Source organism: Seriola dumerili, unplaced genomic scaffold, assembly GCF_002260705.1.
Source record: "Seriola dumerili isolate Sdu_G_001 unplaced genomic scaffold, Sdu_1.0 BDQW01000149.1, whole genome shotgun sequence".
NCBI classification, from domain to species: domain Eukaryota; kingdom Metazoa; phylum Chordata; class Actinopteri; order Carangiformes; family Carangidae; genus Seriola; species Seriola dumerili.
Window position 1 is genome coordinate 2951584 of NW_019174404.1, and position 23440 is coordinate 2975023.

The 23440-nt window shown below is 41.7% G+C and overlaps 1 protein-coding gene across 1 annotated transcript in view; it reads right to left on the minus strand.

The window, feature by feature from the left end:
- Nucleotides 1-1385: 1385 nt before the first annotated feature.
- The window catches only part of kcnh5 (potassium voltage-gated channel subfamily H member 5), a 128286-nt gene continuing 106231 nt past the window's right edge, over nt 1386-23440 (minus strand). The window contains exon 13 of the mRNA XM_022750594.1: nt 1386-2480. Coding sequence (XP_022606315.1) covers nt 1386-2480 — 1095 coding nt within the window. The remainder of the gene's footprint in view (nt 2481-23440) is intronic.

The window sequence follows — 23440 nt, forward strand, 5'->3', positions numbered from 1 at the left end:
AAAGGCCCACTGATCTGACTTCTGTGGAGCACAAGTCTCCCCGGGCCGACAGGCTTCACATCAAGAGACGCCGTCACACTGTGCACATGTACGCATGTGTATATGTATGCACGCACACACACACACACGTATATGTGCTGGAGCATAAAACTACTCCTTTGCATGCGGATGTAGAAAACTGATATCATCATAAAAAGTACAGTATTCCATTTTTTATTACTCGAGCTTTTGGCGGCGAAGCTGCGGTCCCTAAAGGAATTCAGAGCGGGCCTCAGTGAGACGCTCGCTGGTTAAGACTGCCGTGTGTGGTGGTGGTGGTGGTGCTGGGGCTGCGGGATTACATGTCACTGTGCTGAGTGGACTTTTGTGTGAACTAAACTCCGTGTTATTTCCCCAAAGCTTTCTCGTCATCCGAGCTTTACCCAAAGTGCGTTCTGCCATCCCTGATTCATGCAGAGGAATGGAACAAAAAAAATAATCATTCACCGACATGATAACAAAGGTATTAATATTCAGAATATTCTAGCGGCGTACCCGAGCAATGCATAGACACAAGGAGGATTCTAACAAAATAAACATTTAAGGGTTTACCGGAAGTCAAAATGAGGCCAAGGACATTTCAGTAATCAAAAATAGAAATTATTATAAGAAGCAAAATCACTAACGAATATAAAAAAGATTTACCTCAAACCAGGAAGTTCCCTCCCTGTGTTTAGGGATGCTGCTTCTTCACATATGGCAATCTGTGTTCTTGGAGGGCGAGGAGGTGAGAGCAGAATCAAACTTCTATTTCATCTCACAGACAAAGAAGAAAAAAAACAAAAAAAAACAAACAAAAAAACAAACTTCATCCCTTTCAATTTCTCTATTCATAAATAATCCATGCACAATCCCTTTGCCAGTAAACCCTTTTTGTTATTTAATGTTTATAGTGCTACCAGTATGCAAACCCTGAATGTCCACATAGTAAATTATCAATGAAAAATATTCATATGTACAGTGTAGCTCAATAAAATGTCTCTTTAAATTCCATTTGCATGCAGTCAACTGCATAATATACAGGCAATAAGTACGTTCGGTTGTTGTTTCTTTGGCAGGCCAGAATCCAGCTGGACATGCATAGAGAGGTATGTACAATCAAAAAAACGGGATCCAGGTCACTGTGGAGCGAGGACTCTCACGTGACCTGGAGGTAAAAGTCTGTGTGCAAATGTTAAAGAAGCCAGTTTTTTTTTTTATAATCTCAGAGAATTGAGACCAGTGGTGTAACTGAATCTGACAGAGCGAGCGTAACCTTGAATTGATAATCGTGATCGTAGTAGAGCAATGTGCCATGTGATCACTGTGGTTCCAGGACACTCTCTACACCACTGGTTTAGCTCTCTTCAGAGCCCCTCATCCTTCTCTGAGTCTGGAGAAACAGGCCTGGAAACGGTGAAAATGTCCTGACGTTGTATTTTGGTTTTGGGGGTGGTGGAGGCGGACGGCAGCCCCGTGGACGGCCGCCTCTTGTCTGACAGCAGTTTGATAATTTCAGCTACCTGACTCTCCAGGGCGCCCAGACGGCCTCCCAGAGTCTGGATGTCCTCCCGGAGCTCCAGCCGGGTCTCGTGCAGCGCGGCCTGCAGGGCCTGCTCCGGGATGGGGCAGAAAGGGTGAGGAGACCCCGCTCCTCCGGGGAGAGGGCTGTGGAGGAGGGGGGTGACCGCAGCGGGGGTCCGCGCCTCCCCCGCCCGGTCAATCCGCAGCTCACTCTTGGTGATGCCGCTGTCGCAGGAGTCTGTCTTGCGGAGGGGGTTGTTGCTGGACACCCCGCCCTCCTCTACATCCCCACTACCCCCTGCTTCCTGACCTTTACCCTCCTGAGAGAGCATCTCCACGGAAACGGCCTTAACGTTGTTGTTCATCCCCTCCTTCCTGGCCTCCACTGGGGCCATGTTATTTTTCAGGCGCATCCAGCCGCTGGCCTTGGGGGGCGGCTTCCCCAGGGCAGGGCTCGTGCTGACTTTGAGCCTGACAGTCTGTTCACCTCCCGCTCCAGCAGAACTGGGCTGCAGCTCCAAGATATCGCAGTTGTTCTGCTTGGCAGGAGGCTCGCTGGGATGGCTGTACGCCAGGGAGCTCTGCATGGGCGTGACCTGAGACACGGTCAGCACGCTGCTGCTGGGCGGGGCCCCGTTCTGCATGGAGCAGTGGGGCCGCTGGAGGCTGAGCGGCAGAGAGTGCTGCAGGCTGGAGTGGCCGAGCTGCAGGCTTTGGGGGTGCAGGTGCTGGTGCTGCTCCACCTGCAGCTGGTTCTTCTCCAGGTCCAGCTGCGAGGCGGCAGACGCTCCCTGGTTGCGGAGCTCCTTCTGCTGCTTGAACTTCTGGAAAAGCTTCCGGACCGGATGGTCCTGCGGGATGGTGAGCTGCACCTCGTTCTTCGCTCGCTGCCTCTCCTCTTCCTCCTTCTTCACCTCACTGATCTTGCGGAAAATTATCTGCAGGGGAAACATGCAAAGAAAAAAAGCAACACACTGCTTATCAGAGCACTTATCATTTCATATGAATACTATGAATAATAATTCTCTCCCCGCCGGCCGTTGCACATTAATCATTGGAGATAAAACCTTTTTCTACAACAATGACAAAAAAGAGGAAGATTTATTATTATGGAAATCTGTCAGTCTGTCTTAACCTTTTCACTTGAGAATATTCACATGTCACATTTTCTCTGCAGTGCACTCAGGTACTGCAAAGTGTAGCCGGCTTCTGGAGATCCGTGTTAAATTATCCATCAGCGCTCCTACACCTCCCCCTGTATTATTCAGCCTCAGTCTGGCGCCAGCCTCTCTCCTGGCTCCCCTTACACACTAATTACATTGGGAATGACAGAAATCCCTGGAAGGCAGGCAGCCAGCCATCCAACTGCCGATTTAAGCATTATTCTTGGTTAAAATGATAATGCTCCCGATAGATGGCAACCTGAGTCGATCTTTGAGTTAAAGATGGAAGCGAGGGGAGTCGCCCACCTTGCTGTCCGTCCATAATCTACCCAACCGAGCGCTTTTACCTCCGAAACTCCCTCCTCTCATCCACCTATACTTCCTGCTCATCCAACCCCTGCTGCTGAGAGCCCTCTGAGCCAAACCAAGCAAAGACTGCTCTGAGCTGGAGGAGAACATATGAGGAGGGGGAGACAGAGACGCCCTGTCAATCATTTCAAATCTCCACAGCTTCCTGGAGGCATAACCTGGGAGATTAGCACTTTTAATTAAATTAACTCTGACAGGTAAAGTGTGGTTTCAGAAAAAAGTAAATGAAAAGTTATCACTGGTGTTTTTTTTTTTTTACTCGTCTCTTTCCTAAAAGAACAAAGACTCTACTGTCTTTGTGTAATAGATCAAAACAAGATTCTGTCACAGCTGAGCTGCTGATGCTGATGTGACAGGATCAAATCTGACGAACCTCCATGAACTAACTTCACTTTCCATTAACTTCAGCAACTACAGTCGCTGCCTGTTGTTATGTCAAGTAATAATGTGTCAGACCCGAGTATGAGTGCATCCAAACACTTCAGTGGAGAGCATATGGATCTGAAACAGGGTAAATTACCCATGAATATCAGTGTGTAAGCAGTTATTCGTGTAGTCAGTCACATATACAGCACACAGGATATTTTCTGAACGCTGTCCAGTAAAGCCAAAGTCTGACATACAGCTTAACAGATTTATCTCCCATCGCGTGGACTGAGGTGAAAGAGCTGAAAACATCAAGCGTCAGTTACGGTGAAAAGAAAATGCCGAAAGTGAAGTGTCACTTGAAGTGAAAGTAATCAAACGAAGTGAAGTGTTATATGGACTAAATGTATCTTTAACTACTCAGTCATTCTACAGGTTAAAAATAGTAAGGTGGAGGTCCTGGCTCAGACTGTTCAACCACAAGATCCCGGGTTTGAGTCCAGTCTGGAAACTTTGTCACCTGTGACTTTTCTGTCGACTAAATGAGCAGCTCAGTCTCTGCTCACAGAAAAAATTCTGCTAAATCCTACGATGTCTGACTAGATTGGGGACAATTCTGTTTGCATTTTATCGGTAATAAGGAGAGAAACAGTCCAGTGACAGCTCATCATTCTGCTCAGAACAAGGCTGTCAATCTCCTGACAAAACCTGTGACAGTAAGTGACATCTACTGTAGAACCAGGACGACTGCCCACACAGTTCATTTGCCATTTTCACACAAACACAAACACACACACCCTTGTCTTACAGACTAAACAGATATTTCAACTTATGTGGTCCAGCGTTTTGGTCCCCACAAAGCTGTGGGACAGATGCAAACAGATGTGGATCCATGTTGTACAAACTGAAGCAGACAAATGAAAAGTTCAAACCTCTTCTGACATGGAGCCTTTTCACCCCTGAACCTCATGTCTACTGTGACCGCTCAGACTTGAGTTTGTAGATATAAAATTAAACTGTACTAAATGATAAGACTGTTGACACTGCATGACTGCGAAACCCTGGAGTTCTTTTTACATCCAGTACAAAAATCTTTAATTTTAAGTTTCACTTTCTACAATATCTGCACAACTGCTCTGCCTCCCCATCACTCTCTTGTGTTTCCACTGTGTTCCCCTTCCTGGTGTTTCCCGCTTGACCCTGGTTTGTCCGTCTCCGTATATTTGTGTGTGTCTGGATGTGCTAGGTGTGGCTTTCTGGTTCCAGCTACCACCAATTCTCCTGTGGACCTGCGCCTGATCACCTTGTCATCTTAACAAGCTCCTGCAGGATAAATCCCTCCACTCACCGCCAGATTGTCCATTCACCTTTCTCTGCCTGCCCTTGTGTGCATCTGCCTCACCCAGCAAACTCAGCCTCGACTTCAGTACCTGTACACCACCTGCCCAGCCGCCTTCGAGCACCCTGGCCAGGTCCTGTCCCGCTCCCCCAGCCCAGTCCCCTCTTCACCTTTACTTTGATAGTAAATCATTCCTGTGAGCTGTGAACTCCCTGTCCTGAGTTCTGTGTTGGGGTTCAATGGAAAGCTTTTTTTTAATATAGCAGAAGCTCTGGTTTACAAACTTCTAACACCATCAGCACAAAGACATGCTGATGCTTTCCTCAACTGAAAAGAAACTTTTCTGTGACTGTAATTTACTCAGATCCATTACTATAAAGACTTTGGCTGCCGGTCAGAGATTTAAAGACTACAGTAAATGGTTTGGCACTGGCAGCGCCACACATCTCTAAAGCTCCTCACAATGAGCGCTCTGACCTCGTGGTATCGGGTTGAGTGGCCTGACTCATTTCTCACATTCAGCCTAATTTCTGCTGACCCAATTATTCTCTCCTGACAGCCAACACACTCACATATGGGGCCTCATTCACAGTCAGAAGTGGCTGTCCACCATTACCCAAGCACAGAAGAACCGGGAGTCATGAGTGACGCTGCTGCTGAATGGGTCTCTCACAGTGTCTGAGGAGTGAGAAGTCGTGATGGACGAACGGCTCCTCGGCTGAACAGCTGTCGTATTAACACAGAGCTTCTGTGTGGTTACTACAGAGGTTATAAAAAAGTTTGATGTGAGCATCAAAAACCCATTTAATGACTGACTGGTTTTGCCTTTAGACGTAAAACTGAAGGTTTGAGGTGACACTATGGCTCAAGTGGTGAATTTTATTATATCATATCACTAACATGTAAAACCTTCGATGACATAAAACCTTACCTGAATAGAACCTAAAATTAGGTAATATTAGAAGTTATTGAATACTTAGTTAATCAAAATGTTGATTCATCTCCAGCAGAGAAAGTACTTGGACTTGATTTCCTCCTCTGGTGAGTAAATTGCCTCTTTAAGAGCCTTTTAAAAGAATCAGCTGACATTTATTCACCAGTAAAGTGTTTGAGTTAATGATATTTTTCAGAGAGCTTCTCTTCTTCATCGTCTTTTCAAACTTTGAACTTTATCTGTCTGTTAAAGGTGTTCCTTTGTGGCCGATTGGTCTACACACTGTACAGAAACAGTTCAAAAGTGAATTTAATGTTGAGTTTACAACAAACATCTGTGCTACAGTTCATAGTGAACATGAAGTCTGAATACAGACCTTTGAAATTAGGTTACTTTATTTTAACCTGTAGGTAAATTTAGTTTGCAGTAAAAGGAGTCATCAATCTGACACGTACACATTTAACACACAGCACAGACAACACCATGTAGACAAGGTAAACAAAATGAGTAAAGAAATAAAGTAAATGTTGCTTCTATGCAGTGCTTCTACAACTTATTCATATGCGTGATGGCTGCTGGAACAAAGCTCTTGTAACACCATTTTAATCTGCGACTATGAATGTGTAGGAGAAATTGAAATTCATTGTGTGGGGTATAAGCTGTCACTTAAATAGCCAGCTATCTAGTGTACAGTCATGTACAGGATGTCTTATTCATTTATGTTAAACTTGAAACTTGTGTAACGCCTTCATGTCAGTGTGTCCTCCTTTGTTATTTTACCTATGTCTAACCAAACACTGATTCTAGCACTGATAAGGATTAAAAGTGCACAATTTTATCCCCTCAAGAAATGAACTATTTAGTAGACATTATAATTAAAACTGCACTAGATACATTTTTTCTTTTTTTTTTTTTACTGGGAAGCAAATTAGCAAGTGTTAAGATAAGATTTCTCATTATTTATTTGGATTATTTAATTTGTCTGCAATTTGCTTCTATGTCCATGTCTGTGTCTTTGCAGCATCTAAAATTAATTTGAGAAAAAAGTGACAAACATCTTAACGAGCAGGAAACAACAGTTATCTGTATAAAACTTGTGCAGCCTGAAAAGGGTGAATGTTTTTCTGTAGTGTCCTCCACTCAGACATCAGCAGTAACAGCCATCCAACCAAACCTCAGTCACACAAAAACAAACAAATTAGTGGAAACATACGTGATGCAACAGATAATTCCAGTGAGCTCGTACACACCTGTGTCCTCCTAGCTTTGTTTTTCAATAAGTCACTGAACAGCAAAGCACTCTGCTCATCAGGTAATCAGCTAACGTTTCAGCACCAGTCTGTGGGTCAGTAGGTTGAATTTAATTGTCCATTAAAGTTGTATAATCTCACCACCTTTTCACAGGATGTGCACACTGGTGATTCTTATCTAAGAGCTGATGTGAATTAAGTCAGTGTGGTACCTTCATAGTTCACCCCTCACTCTCTCCTGAGAGCTACAGATGCAGATTCCAGGATGCTTACGCTAATAGACAGAGAAATTAGTAAGCAGAGCCTGGAGGGGATGGACCACCCTCTAACAGGAAGTTCGTCAGAAATAACAGTCAATAAAACAACAACACAAAAGCCCTCCCAGAGACATTAGAAGACACTTCAGTTATCCAAATGATGAGAAATTGTTGGACAATACATGTGAATGGCCTCACACTTCTTCTGTCTAATAGCATTTTGCCTCAGTGTGTAAATATAATAATGACACTGTGGGTAAATTCTCTTATGCATCAGCTACAGAACTGAATCTTACAGAGACTCTGGTCCAGAGTCAGTACGAGCACAGCTTCTTGCAGCTCAGCTTTGGGAACAAAGAGCCAAGAATCTGCAACAGTCTCCATCTCGTTCACTAAATAATCCACAGTGTGTCAGTCAAGTCAAGGTGCAGATGAGTCCTTGAAAAAAATACTAAAAGTAAAACTGAGTAAAAGTACAAGCATCTTGCTTTCCCCACCAGCAACCACATGCATCCACTTTCAAAATAAAAAATGCATATTGTTGTTGTGGTGGAAATACTGTGTCCAACAACAAGAAGTTAATTCATACATTTTGCTGTATATTTTTCATGTTATTATGTCATCATATCCAGCTTCTGTTTCTTTGGTGACCAGGAATCTCTATGAGGAATTATGAATTAGAGGGAGAACTGTATCAGACAATAGTGTGATGTAATTCAGTGTAATTTAATGGTTAAGCAGTGAAGTGTATGATCTGTGCACAGTCTCCGCTGCCTTCAGTCGACCTGCGTCAGCCACTTGTCTCCAGACGCATAAATAATCTACTTGAATCCAGTCAAGGCGCAAACAAGCCCTCGAAAAGAGAACAGAGTAAAAATACACCATCATCCATATGACCAATTCTCCCTCCAGACACGGCCGCCAGTTACCACGGGTTACCACATTCAAAATAAAATGCATATTCTGTTTAGTGATGAAACCATTAACAATAAAACAGTCCCTCTTGTGCTGACCATCTATTAATAAAACATGAGTTCTTATTCTGCTTAAACAAACACTCAATATACTTTATGTTGATGTATTGGCATCTCTATGGGTTTTATTTGTGTGTGTGTATTGATATATGTGTATGTAGCCTTGCATTAACCATCAGTCAGTTGAATCGACATGCCGACGTGCCCTGCTCTCTTGTGCTGAGGTAGTTCTTATATTATCCATGTCTGATGAAGCAATGAATGCTTTGAGTCTTGAGTATATTTCCGACCTGCAGTCAGACCTCACAGATCATCATGTGGTTGTTTTCTGACCGTGTCCTACAGTAAGATCCAGATCTAATGGAGGTGGTTTTAGAGACTCTGGTTACAGTCTGTGGAATAAACCACCTGATGACCTGAGATCTGTCACAACTGTTTCCATGATAAACAGCTAACTGAAAACGTTTCTACTGGTGAGCAGGGTTTTTTTTTAGCTTTATTTTTTGTTTTATTCCTTTATTATTTTTGCATTTTTTATATTCTTTTCATCTGTACTATAATATATAGAGCATTGAGTTTACTTGTGATGAAATGTGTTTTATAATAGAAATTACATTGCCTCTGTTTCCATGTAACAGTTTTGACCCTGTCAGAGTGAAGTCTATTTTTATCAGATTACTGAAATAATTCTGTAACAAAACATAAGGATGTTAGAGCTTGAAGATGAATCACAAAGACAGCTCCGCTCCTTTTTAGAAATGAAGCGTTGTCTGATCTGTTCTGTGGGAGGAAAGCTCCTCTGTCCAGCGTGTTGTAGAAAAATGATCTGTATGTTTTTTTCACAGCTCCTCTCACAGGATCTGAACCTCCGTCATTTGAAGGAGGTGGTGTTACTGATTTCATCATTTGATTTACATCTAATGAATTAGATTTATAATTGGATTTACTAATTTACATGCACGTCGACATAACAGGCAAAGAACTCAGCCGCTACTCTTCATGCCAGGCTTCTCACTGAGGGCTGAGTTACACCTGAGGAACCAATGTGAACGTAATTAACCAGCTGACAGAAAAAAAAACACAGCAGTTTTTTGAGGTGTTCAGAGTCGAGGGTTTTGAAAATGTTCTTGGATCTTAGTAACTGTGGCATGAGCAGGTTTGGTTGACTGGAAAAATCCTTCCTACATGACAGGAGGGTTGTGTTAAATAATTCGGAAATCCTAAAACCATGGTTATATTTAAATAAATTAAAAAAACTACTAAGGACAATGTTGATTTAGAGAACTGTACTTCCACCTTTAGAACCTGTGATATGTGAATTTTTAATGAACTTTTACATTTGAAATGACTGCAGAGATGAGAGGACCGTGACAGATCATCATGGCACAGATCCAATGTGTCACCTTCTTTACATTTGGAGCCAAATCGACACGTAAATCTAACAAAACATTTTCACAGAGATGGAAGCGACTTTGAATCGACGCATCACCATTTGTAAAGGAGTGATTCTGCTCCTCTGGCTTTCACAGGGCAAGAGGACTCATGACATGATACTGTTTATACATAACAGACAGTAGATCCCAATTCATAGAAAGTTGAGGAAAATGTCAAAAGCTTTTAAAAAATTTTTTTCTTTTAAATTTGGCCTTTTACGAATTGAAACCAGGAGAAATACTTTGTTCATCTTACACTTCTGCATTAGTTCCATCATTACTAATGTCTGCCTATCACAACTCAACTGAAAACCTCTAAAGCTCAATTATCTTTGTGTCCAAATAAAAACAATGTCAAAGAGCTTCTCTGCTCTTAAATACGGTGGCCCTGAAAGCTCAAAGCACTGCAACTTAACAAAAACACACGCAAACAGACAAAACAAAATGTGCTGCAAATACACACAACACAACCAAATACGTAAACACGCTGCAAGTGGGACAATGACAACGAAAGTGTTTCCAGGGGACACTAAAAAGTGAGGAACTTCGCTGGGACGCACTTGTTGTTCAATGCTTTGTGAGTTAAAAACAAGTGCGCATGGATGTACTATCACACCTCCAGTCACGTTCATTGTCTGTGCTACTTGCAGTGCGTTTCTGTATGTGGTTGTGTTAATGAGGATGTTTGTGTTTTGTTAGTTTGCATGGGTTTTCTTAAGTTGCAGTGTGTTGAGCTCTCAGGGCCACCGTACTTAAATTGAGCCAAAACACATTTTAAACTGTGTTAACCTACAGTGGGGAATTTGCATTAACGTCACTCTTCCATCAGTGTTATTTAACATCATCATTATGATGCTGACAACAGAATGGTTGTGGTGTGAACAGCTACACAGACTAGTGGCATTTTGAGAAGTCTTACAAGCTCTTCTGCTTTACTGTGAGAAATCTTCTGCCTTATAAATTATGTAAGGAGGCAGTTGATTGAGGTGTTATTCTACGGGAGGAGCCACGTACACTCCTCTGCTCTATGAGCTCCAAACAGCTGTGGGAGCAGAGGGACTCTAAACATCACGGCACCAAAAATCTATTCTTGTCTCAGACTTCAAAGCTCTCATTACGAGATAAGTTCAAATATAAACTGGATCTCAGCGTTGATACGGCCCGAGACCGAGAGCACCAGAGACAGAGCTAATGCAACATTATGTTTACGAGCTGCCTGGATGTATGTCAGGCCTGTTTAAATATTCAAGAGCCGAGCAGAAGGAGAGTGTCAGGGTTTATTTAGGGTTTCACACAGAGACGCTGGTTGGGCTGAGTAATGTCTTCATTTTAGTCAGGTCATGATATTCTGACTGGAGGGGAGGAATAAAACTGAAAACATTACAGCAGAGAGAGACTGAAGAGGAGGAGGAAATATTAGATAATATTAAATGCGAGTACAGAGAGACAGTATACAGTACATATATATAGCATATGTACAGTACAGTGTCTGGTAATCATACCATTGTTTTGTTTTGTCTGTTAAATGCTCACATTGCACATATTGCTTTGACAATACTGAATTTAAGTACAAGCCAGCTAATAAAGCACATTAAAAAGTTAAATAGAGACACACTGACATGGAGGAGTAGATTTGTACATGATACTAATGATAACAAGAGGCAAAGAAGGGAGGAAAACAACAGAGAAAAAGAGGAAGAGAGAGAGAAGATGAGAAAAAGAAAACATTTAAGGGAGAATGTAAAAATGTAGACGAAGGGAGACGAGGAAAAAAAAGGGAAAATGGAGACAAATAGCAGAGTAGAGAGGAGGAGATTCTGTATAGATTATAGTAAAGATGGGCCAGGAACAGAAAAACAGGACAGAAAAAAACCTGCTCAATCAGATTGAAAAAGGAAGAGAAATACATGGGTTACAAAAGAGAGAGAAAAGAAAGACATCTGTCAGAGCGTGAAAAGTAAAACTAAAGCCCCTCTCACACTGGACAAAAAACCCACTAACATCTGTCTTTTGTCATCAGTGTGAAAGCGTACAATTGGCATTCAGTCCTGGTTCAAATGACTCTGCAGCAGTCACAGGTATTTCTCACACGGAGGCTCCAACACTTACAGGAGAATCAACCCATAGATAGTCATAAACCCTGTTTCCAAGGCTTTGGCCAAGAACTCGATGGAGCTGGCCTGGCTGTGTCTAAAGGAAACAAAAACCAGCAGGTCTACAGCTCACTAGCAAACACTTTACATCTTGTACAAAAGTGTAAAAATGACAAGCTGTGGTTTTATACACAGGTTACACACTGGGACTATTTGTGGACGGGTGCAGTTACTTCCTGGAGTCTTGTAGCAAAGACTTGATATGAATACGTTATAAAGGAGGAGACAAACCACTTCCTGAAGAAAAGTCTGTAAAGCCAAAGATGGTGGTTATATGACATATGTCCTGCCCCTCCCCTGAAACAGCCAATCATCTGGAAAAAGGGTTTTTTAAAAGGTGTTTTATTTTGAGCTTCATCCAAAAAAATGTTGGTTTTTTTTGTGTGTGTTAATTTGGTCCAAGACCCATTGAAATCTTTGTATTTTGAAATGTGGAGAAAATACATATTACAGTAAAGACTGGCCTAAAGAAATAAAAATGATGAAATGTGGTGAGAGAGTGAAAAAGAAATCAGTGGACATTATGCTGAATATGACCAGGTGATTTCTTCCTCTTTAACTACCCAACTCAATATCAAATGTGGCCCATGAGGAATTTGCTGCAAAGCATTGTGGGTCATGATCACCTCCAGTCTCTCTCTCTCTTTCTGCACACTTTTTATTTGGATGTTTCCTCAGCTCCTCCATCACTCTCACTGTACGGTGGAGGAGGAAATCAGTCTCTCTGTTTTACTGCTGATGGTTTGTTGTTTATGCAGAGCTGCCGGCGGTCACATGCCGCTCTCCCTCTCTCATTCATCACTGTAATTGTGCGGCAGGAAGCGGCTGCGTGTGAATGTGGCTAGAGAGCGTCTTGGCGGCGTGCAGGAATGACAGAGGAGCCCATTACAGAGGAGCGTGACTTGTTTGTGTAACGGGTCACATTCAGATAAAAGCAGCTAAGCCCAGCACCAACCAACAGAGCAGAGCAAACACGCTGATACACTTGAACTCTGCCCAGTCTCAGACAGTGACGCAGCTGGTTTGGCAAAGATATCTTTAACCCTTATTCACACCGACATGACGAAGAAGTTTAAGATCTAATACTATCAAGATTACAGAAAATGTTTGTGAGCTAAACTTTCAACTCAACGGACATTTATTGTTTTGTCAACTTCTGTTGAAGGTCAAGAACAAACTTTGAGCCTGAACCTTAAACTAACACGAACAACAAGTCTCTAAAATGCTAAAAACATCTATAACTCCACAACAACTGGCAGACTACCCCGTTCAAGGAAGACAAAAACCATGTCATACATGCAGATGACAACTCCATGACAACCGAGTTGTCTACAAGAGAAACATGATCAGAGCTTTATTTGTATTGTACAGTGTGTGTTTGCTAACAAGTTCACAACATCAGCTTAATACCAATGTTGTGTTCACACGAAGTGAAACCTCTGAAGTCAACACTGAAGTGCCAAAAACTGCAGTTCCTTAAATGGCCACATCAGTCCTCATAGACTCTCATGTTAAAATGTCCAACTTTACAGCAGAAATAAACATGTGTACGGCCTGGTACAAAAAACAGTTTGGGTCTCTAAAGCTAATTTCCTCCTTATGACAACTGTACAGGGGTGAATTTTTATATAACGCACCTGTTTAAATTTTTATTAAGGCTTAAAGTTCTGCATAACTGAGGGCGTGGTCAAACCAGCATGTACCAGCAACCCGCAACCCCCCCCCCCCCCATTTTAACATTTTTGAAATAGCTGGGAGTTGGGGGCGGAGTACCGTATTGCCAAGATGGCGACAGTGGTGCAACTCACTCTTAACTTTAAAACTGCTCTTCAGAAACAAATGGCTGACGCCACAGAGGCTATGTCCATTTTTATTTACAGTCTATGGTTCACATATTGTTGCTGCTGCCCCCAAGTGGCCAAAAAATATGTTGCAGGTACAGTCAGGACTGACTACAGGTGAAGCTTGTCTACATGGTTGTTTTCCTTTCTTTAACAGATGCATTTCCCCTGCAGTTACCTAAATTATAGGTTACTGCAGTGCATGCTGAGTGTTAACATGCCTTACCATTTAGCTGTAATGAGCCAGGTGTGTGTGTCCGTCCATCTTTTTCCTATCTGACTCAATACAAGGAAGATGAGAATCAAAATCTGTTCATTCACCTGACTCTGCAGGCTCTGATGTAAAAAGAATTTATCTAATTACCAGCAGGAGCGACTGCACGAAGCCAAAGCCACCTCAGCACACTGAAACGCATCCAAACACACACTCTCATCTGCCGACGCCAACTTGCAGTCCGTCAAACAGTGTAAATTATGCAAAGTTCTCCTAGTAATAAACCATGATCTAACTGCAGCGGAGGCGTTCTTGCTTTTATCCCACATTAGCTGAAGATATACAATAATAAAAGTAAAAAAAAGAAAAAAGGTTTGTAGCAGCAGAAATTGGTGATTTAACAGCTCTAATAACAGGCAACAGGAAACTGGATCCAAATGCAGATACAGCTGGGTGAGTTATAGGCGGTTTATGTAATTCAAAAATCAATAAACGGGCTTACAGTTGGCAAGCAATCAGAGCGGGCTGACAAATCTGAAAAGGCTGAGGCAGGTGAAGGGGTGGGCACACATGACACGACTGATTATAGCTCTGATTTGAGCATCGCACTGGGAAAGACAAAGTACAGTAGGCGTACGTTACCAGCCTGTAGCATTTACTGCAAACAGAAAGGAGACAAAGTCAAATAGTTTCTACAGTCACAGAGAGGAGAAGACGCCATGAGTTGTGTTCAAGTGCCTAAAACAAAGTAGAGTGTGTTCACGTTCACCTGTCAAGACGCTATACTGACCAATCTGAATTATTACTCATCTATAAGAAGCAAAAGCAGAAGGAGCTCGACCATGTTGTTGAGCCGTGAAGAGGTTGGGATGAACAAAACGTGACTTTGATGTCGTGCAGGAAGGTTCAAATGTTTCTTTTTCCTCTGTACCAGGTGCACACCTCTCAAAGTATTTTGAGTTTTTCGAGTTTTTGGAGTTGCTAGTATCAGCAGAAGTTGAGTATGTATTTTGTAGAACTAAACAGTCTCAGCAGCGAGCAAATGCAGGTGCGTTGAGGCCTGAGGGGAAAACATGTCAGTCAGTTGCCGCCTGCACTACTAAAGCGAAACTTTGTCACACAGATACTCAGGTGAGCTTTTAACACAATTTAAGGTCATAATGCTTTTATTCATAAGGCTATCAGTTAGTTTGGTAACATATAGAAGATGAGTAGATGGGAGAAGGTGAAGGCTTTTGTCAGTGTTGGACTAGAGTGTGAGCATATGGCTGTTTCAGTCCACAGCAGTGTAAACTTCATTTGTGTTGAACTGGGAGGATCCAAGGTGAATCATTTGAGCATTTGATTTATCGACACACAGAACTGAGACCTGCTACAATATCAAAACTAGTTTGACTACATATCCAACTTGTACCTGGGATCCCTTGATTCCCTGGTCACTGAACACTAAACATCAAACAGAAATTTAGTGTATCTTTAGTGCATCTTTTCTACAGTTTATTATATTTTATTTGAAATCCATCCAACTGTTTTCATTTTCAGACCATTTCAGAGTTTAGAAAAACTGACTTGAGTTCTTTTCACTTAAAATAATGAGTTGAATTAATGAACTGCTGAGAGTTCACTCAGCTTATTTAAACTTATTTAAACATTCATCACCAGCGTATTAGCAGACTTCCCAGCATGCATACTGAAAGTTAAAATCCTCCAGAGACCCTTCTTTTACAGTTTATTTGTTGTGTCTTTGATACATGTTCAGATAAGTCAAGGTTGGTTCTTTTTATCGTGATGAAAACAAAGTAAACCACACTGAAGATGTATGCATGTCAGAGTGGTCCCCTGAGACCCCCCTGCACGATGCGGTAGTCACCATGACGGGTGGAAGTGGAGTAATACCTCTAGAGTTGGTGTGAGAAGTTTAATCCTGGATGCTGAAGGAGAAACTGTGTGTGTGTGTGAGCATGTACATGATGTGGGTGCTCTCAATCCTGCGCTTGATTAAATTCTTTTTGTTGAGTTGTAGCTCTTTGTTACACACACACATATACACACACACACACCAGCAGCTGCAGCAGCAGTCAGAGTGATGGATAGATGCTCGATTGGCTCACACAACAATAGCTGGAGTGAATAAAAGGATCTAAACTGGACCGCGGGCTCGCGAGTGTTGGATCTGACTACCGACTACGATCCTGCATCAATGAGAGAGTGAAATAACAATAAGAGCAAGCGAAGGGAGGCGGCGGTGAGGGAGGAACATTACAGCTCCGCTCTGGCAGACATTGAAGGAGCTCGTATCATAAAGCTTCTAAAAATAGCAACAGAGAGAGAGAGAGGAAGAGAGAGAGAGAGAGAGAGAGAGAGTGCTAGGCAGAAAAGAGAGAGAGTGCTGGGCAGAAAACAAGACTGCAAGAAGAAATAACACTTACTAACTACAGAGATTAAAACACACTTAGATCAGCTCATTCTACGAGACTCTATGGTCTCTAATCAATGTGAGCTAAACACACACACATACACACACATAGTGTCACTGCTTCTTTTTTTAACTCCATCACAGAGGAATGAGGAGTTGTCAGTCCTCTATCACCAACGATATGTGTATACACTGATACCCATCAATCCCCTTCATTCCCACGTATAACGGATATAAAAGAAAGGTGTGTCGTCAGAGAGATCAACACACTGCAGCTTCAGAAAACACACACACAGACATCACAGAAGCACATGAAGAAAAAAACTCTCCAAAACTTTGAAACAAACATTGAAAGAAAAAAATGCAACAAATAATCACGAAATGAGAAGCTACTTAATTAGCTCCAGTTAGACTGTCCATTATTATCACATCATTGATTCTCTGTTTACTGAAAGCAGTTACAGACTGACTGATTCTGTTACTGATATCAAAATGAGGGAGTTTAAAACACCTGATGATATGTCATCTGTCCAGATCCAACACACACACACACACACACACACACACATCCCCATTGTGGGACTAATAAAAGACTCAATATCCCCACAACATGAGTAATACCTGGACCATGCATGCATGCACCAACACGTTGTACATACTGTGTGTTTTCATGTCTCTCCGTCTCTTGCCTCCATTGCTCATCACAAAAGGTCCTGCGGGACTGAGGGGGGAGAGGAGACAGGTAATCCCAGGTTATCCTGTCATTTCTCCCCCACCCACCCACACACACACACACACACCCACACACACACACACACACAGTCACCACAGGGTAGCAAACTCTGAGGGAATATATACACGCTCATAACGATGACAAATTAAACTTGAAACACACATGGCCACACGTTAACACCCTCGTTAGTGATGTACACACAACCACAGCACACACACAGCGCAGAGGTCAGGTCTGTAAGTAAAGATTTTCATCATTGTTCAGTCAAACAAATGTTCTCACAATACACACACAGATTCATTATTTACTCTATAAAATGAGGCTGGGAAACAAATATCATGAGATCAGCATGATGTCCCATAAAATAACCAAATCAGTGTTTGGGTTTTATATATTACATCAGACGTAATTCTCCACACATGGAAAACAAAAACATTAGTATGTTAAAAAACCAAATTGATTTCCTGTGATTCAGCTTAAACATTAATTATATTGTGCACAAAGGCAGCCAAACAAAAATACATAAAAAAAAAACAATATATGGAAAATTATGTAAAAATATATGGCTAAACACACAGTGCAAGCTTGAATAAAATATAATGCACATAAAGAGACACCCTGCCATCATCATCCAACCCAATTAATGATGGTTACAGTCATTTATCATTAATTTGCACAAGAGGATCTGGAAAAAGGACAAAAACAATATTGTCACATGATCATGAGATGATTCCTCTGAAAGTTGATAAATAAGTGCAACTATTATATATATATATATAAAAAATCGTCTGCTTCACAAGAAACCAGAGCCCAAAGTGACAGAGGAGCACTGAATCATCAAATCTGACGCGCTGCAATCAGCAAACGTTTTATATTTTTACAGGATGTATTGATGAATCTGTTAATCAACTAATTGTTTTGGCCCTTGGAGCATATGGGACACACACACACACACACACACACACACACACACACACACACACACACACACACACACACACACACACCCTCATTGCTACAGCATTGTGAAAAGACTGCTTAAAGAACAGCATGTGGACGACACGGCGTCCACTCCTTTTAAAAGCGTGTTAGTTTTTCTCGTTTCTGGCAACTACTCTGCAGAGAAAATCCTCCCTTGTCTTTCTTTAATGCAGCTACGACTTCTCCAGAGAGACACACACAGGAGGAAAGAATTGGTGACTTTTTCCTCTTTACTTCAACAATTCATTATTTACCAGACACGAGAGAGGAGGAGAAAATGAAACTGTGTGCATGGATGACTTGTTCTCCTCTCTGCTGCACCTCGTCCCTAATGCGCCTGTCGACTCCCTGCGGTTGACCCAGCCTCGCTCAAACACACACACACACACACACACACACACACACACACACACACACACACACACACAATTAGTATATACACATGCACACTTGAGCCCTCAGTCACACATTCCCTATAGGCTCATATAAGACTCCAATATGCTTGAAAGCCTATATTCATTTAGACACACAGAGGAACTCACACAGACACTGTACTGTGCTTGTACTGGGGCTTCACCCTAGTTTTCCAGTTTGAATCTGATTCAGCAGATCAGCTCAGTGGTTCCTTTAGTGAAATGTATTTATACAAGCGATTTGTGCAGTTTAAAAATATTGAATTACTGATGTCTTATCATGTATGAAATGTAGCTATAATTATGGAAAATACTAGAGCGCAGTCAGAAAATTAATTTAAATCAAATTAAATTAAATTTCAGCTTTAATTTGAGGACGCAGGACTCAGCTCTTTTTACATACAGTCCTGTCAGGACCATGCAGCAGCAGGACAGTAATCCTAGCTAAACAGGCGAAGCATCCAAAAAGATTTTTAAGGCAAAACAGTGGCTTTCCAGACTGATGGAAGAGTAAATACCCCACACAACACACCGAACCACTGGTAAGTAACCACTGGAACAGCAGTTGGTTGAAAACTGTCTTTGGCTTGTATGAAAATGAGAAACTTGTTAAATTAAAGGTTACATATTAAAGCTAACAGATTACAGGTTCTCTAGAGATGATGATTCATGTTGAAGACGTGGAAAAAGGGCAGCACTGTGCTTGTACTGCAGCATATGTAGAAATACATAATGATTTCCATGGACAAGCAGCACAGAGGTCAGGCTTCTGCTTTATTGTGGGTATTTCCAAAAAAATCTGCTTCATGTTTACACGACAGAATTATGAGAACATACATATGAATTTGGTCAGAGAATCTTTGGTAAACTGTGCAAATCCAAGACAGAGCAGGACAGACTGCGAGACTGCTGAGAAGCTAGACAAACCCACTGGGCCCAATTAAGGCTGCTACACTCTTTCTGTCTGCAGCTCCTCAGCATTTACAAGTCTAAATGCATCACAAGTTTACTTTTCCAATGTTACCCACATATTTTTATTTTTTTATCTCTTTATCAGGACAAATTAAAAATATCAAGAATATCAATTAGAAATTAAAAATCAACTCCACTCTTGAAAATGAAACGACCCATGTCTACTGACATTATTAAGTGCAGAGCTGAAACAAACAGTCAATTAATTTATTACTTTATTGACATGAAAATGATGTAACTATTGATGAATTATCTAAAGGATTAATTGATTCTCAAACAAAATGCCAAACATTGGCTCTTTGTTGTAACTTTGGATTATTTTGAAGACATGAACATGCCTCTGGAACTTATGATTGACCTTTGACACTATTATTGACACTTTATGGATTAATTACTTGAATTTAAAATATAAATTAATGATGTTTCCAGCACAAACAATAAAAACAGACTCCAAATGATTATAACTTCACATTAAACCTGGGACACAGCTACACAAACAAACCTTTATCTACCTTTCTCTTAATTTCACTAAGACACCATCATCTTCCCATCATCCAACAAACCTGTGCTCTCTCACACACACACACACACACACACACACACACACACACACACACACACACCTCTTTCATCTTTCAGATTCATACACACACTGTATGCATAAAAGCACACAGCAAGCTTCTCCTCCCCCCTTCATCTCTTCAGGACACACTCCTGTGCACACACGTTCCACTATATTCATTATTAAAAATTCGTCCTCCTCTGAAACACATGGTAACAGAGGCTACAGTGCAATGCTTTACACATGCTTATATTTAATCTTACTGTGATATGAAATTTTTCAGAGCATTAAAAGGCTGAAAATAAACAAGGAGAATCAATAAAATCAGCGCATGTTTCATAAAAGCTGGAGATCCGGTCATGACTCATTTCAATGTGGGACATGTTAGCTGCTCCCTCTCTTTGTCTTTGCTTTGTGGCTGATGCAGATGATCGGCACTCACAAAGCTTAGCGTCAGTTTAGAAAGTAAAAGTAAAATGAGAATGTGTCAGCTGGTAAAAACGTCAGGTTGTGTGTTTGCTCCTCTGAGGTGAAGCGATGTGAGAAAAGTAGAACAGTGAGTCCTGATGAGAAACGGCAGAGATCAACTGCTTTCATTTGACTTTTACTTTCAGAAGTCAAAGCTGGTTTGTCGTCATAAGATCAGGACGATTTTTGATGCCATTGAAGTCTACAAGTGATCTCACAAAACTTTACCTTGTGACTAAACAGCTGAATGTCTTTTGTAAAATGACGAAAATAAAAACCGTTGTTTAATCCCAAACCTTTCATATCTTGACATTTTCACCTTGTGAAATTTTTAGCCACACTGTCGGTTGGTTTATGGTCGCCTAGTGTTGGCTGGTCGGTCCGTCAGTCAAACCCTCTGGTTTAAAGAGTTAATATCAAAAATGATTTTAGATTCCCATAAAATCAGCACAAACAGTCATTAGGACTCATCAACCCGTCTGAACTTTCACTTCAATCCATTACGTGACAACTCATTAACTAATAAACATATTTTTGTCAGCATGCTAACTACACGCATGTTTACATGCTAACGTAAGCGTTAGCACAGTACATTTAAATGCTAATGCTAGGGTTAGCATATTAGCATGCTAATTATAATATCAACATTAGAGATCGAGAGACAAATCACCAGGTGGACGTTAATGGATGAAATAAGCTTATCTCTGATATCCTACAGTGTATGTAAGGTGACCAAAACTGCTTTAGTCATGTCGCCAATGTAGCCAACGTTGGGGTTTGACGTAACATCTGTCTGACATCTTTCTGATGTTACATTGATGTAGCTGGGATTAGGCTGTGATGACTGTAGAGGAGAATAGATGATAGCAGATGAGAACAACCACTAATTACTGTGATCATGTGAGAAGTGTGTAATTGTTTTCGTAGCCTGTGGACATCCTGTTCTGTTAGCTAAGACTGGGCCTGCAGCCTTTGTTCAGCCTTCTTTCACAATAAGCCAGTTCGCCCGGAGTTACATCCTACATTTCTATTTTTAGCTGTGAAAAGTTGGGGCTAACCCTGCTGCCAAACACGGCTTTAGCCCACTTTACGTGGTACCAATGTGAAGTGATAGCCATGGACTACAAGCCCCTCAGGCCTTGGATTAATATAGAATGTCCCAGAATGCCTTGAGCCCAGGGCTGAGTGTAATAGATACAAATATAGGAACAAAAGTTGCTGAACCAAATCTGAAACATCTATTTTCTTCTTCTTTTCTGTCACTGAGCATGACAGTGTGTCTCCACTGTCGGTCTGTTAGCACAATGCAAGTGGTGAGAATGAAAACTGAACTGTTATAAATGAGAAAGAGTCACTGGTACAAGAATCAGAGTCGGCTGTAGCCTGAGAGTACACAGATGGCCTCTGTGTGTGTGTGTGTGTGTGTGTGTGTGTACATATATACATGAGAAGATATGAGATATACTTTGTATAGCATGTGGTGAACGGAAACAGCCATGTGTATTTTTGGTACATGATGCAGATGCTGCTTTGCTTTTTTAAGACCACACATCTGCATGACCTAAAGACCTTAGTTTCTCTCTGTCTTATTTTAATCCAAGATGCGAACAAAAGAGAAAAATATACAGCGACGAATCTCCTAAAAAAACAGCAACATGCTTCGTCAACAGTCACAGTAAAAAACAGCAACTAAGGCGAAAAGGGTTTGACAGCAGAGCTCCATCCTTGCTGCCTGGTTGTCAATAATTACTGAATTTTCAAAACCTTCAACACAACTCCAGCTCCTGCAGCGTCTTTCCTGCAGCAGATCCTGACCTCTGACCTTTAAAAACAAAAGTGCGTCTGCCGCCTGACTGACTTTTTGCAAACATGGAGAAAAGTGGTGAAATTCACTGTGGGAAAAGATATTCTGCACACATCCACCGTGGAAAAAAACTCCATAAGAGCACACTAGACTCACAGACTGAAATCAGTGTAAACTGCCTGGACCTGAGGGAAGAGCGTTTTCATGGGAGGGGGTGAACGCAGAAACAAATTCCTCTAAGCAATCAATTAATTATCACGTTAACTTTGTTCCGCTGTGAGTGAGCAGAATGAAGACAAAGCTTTTGGGAAGCTCTGCCCTGAGCGAGCTGCTGGTCAACAGCCTGTTATAAAGAGCTTCTGACAACTCAGCTGGCTGCTCGCTGATTAAAACATCGTCCGCAGCTCGACGTGAGCGTGAGCGTGAGCATGCGCACACAGAGACACACACAAACAGTGGGGGAGGCAGTTCTCAGATCTCTTAAGTAAAATTATTAACACCAAATATAAAGTTTTGATATCCATGAGAAGATACCATATTTAGTTTAGTAGTAGTAAATATACCAAATATGGTTTCACCCATTTATTTGATGACCCTGATAAAGGCCACAAGTGTTGCTGGAGTTTTAACCTCCCCAGCTTCGATGTTGCCAGAAAATGATGTCGGCAAAACAGATAGGTAAATGGCTTTTGATTGGTCAGAGCAAAATGACCTATAAATACAATACAAGCTGATGTGAGACACAGCTTCACAGAGCTGAAATAAAGGCAGTTTTTAGTTTACACAGCCATGTTTTATCTTGTGCCCTGTTTCAATTGTAAAATCTGATTCTGATGAGCAGAAAAGTAGAAAGAGTCGAGTGAAGTAGCAGAGCCTCTAAATTGAGTGAATGTATTCAGTTACTCTCCATCCCTGCACACACAAAAATACTACCTTTTTCTTCCTGTCCGCTTGCTTTTAAAAAATATGCCCTCAACAGTCAATAACACTCAGCCAGCCCTCCCCCCCCCCCACACACACACACACACACACACACACACACACACACACACACACACACACACACACACACAGTATGCCCACCCGTCTTTATTGTCGGTCACATGAATAATCCAATAGAGGGCTGGTAAAAGCCTCCCGTTCTGCAGGCTTTAGCCCTGAAGTCTGTCCCTCCCAGCACACAAGCTGTCCCGAAAAACCTCCGCGCAGCATGAGAAGCCTCCCAGCAGGCGCCTTTAACAGCTCCTCCCCATCAA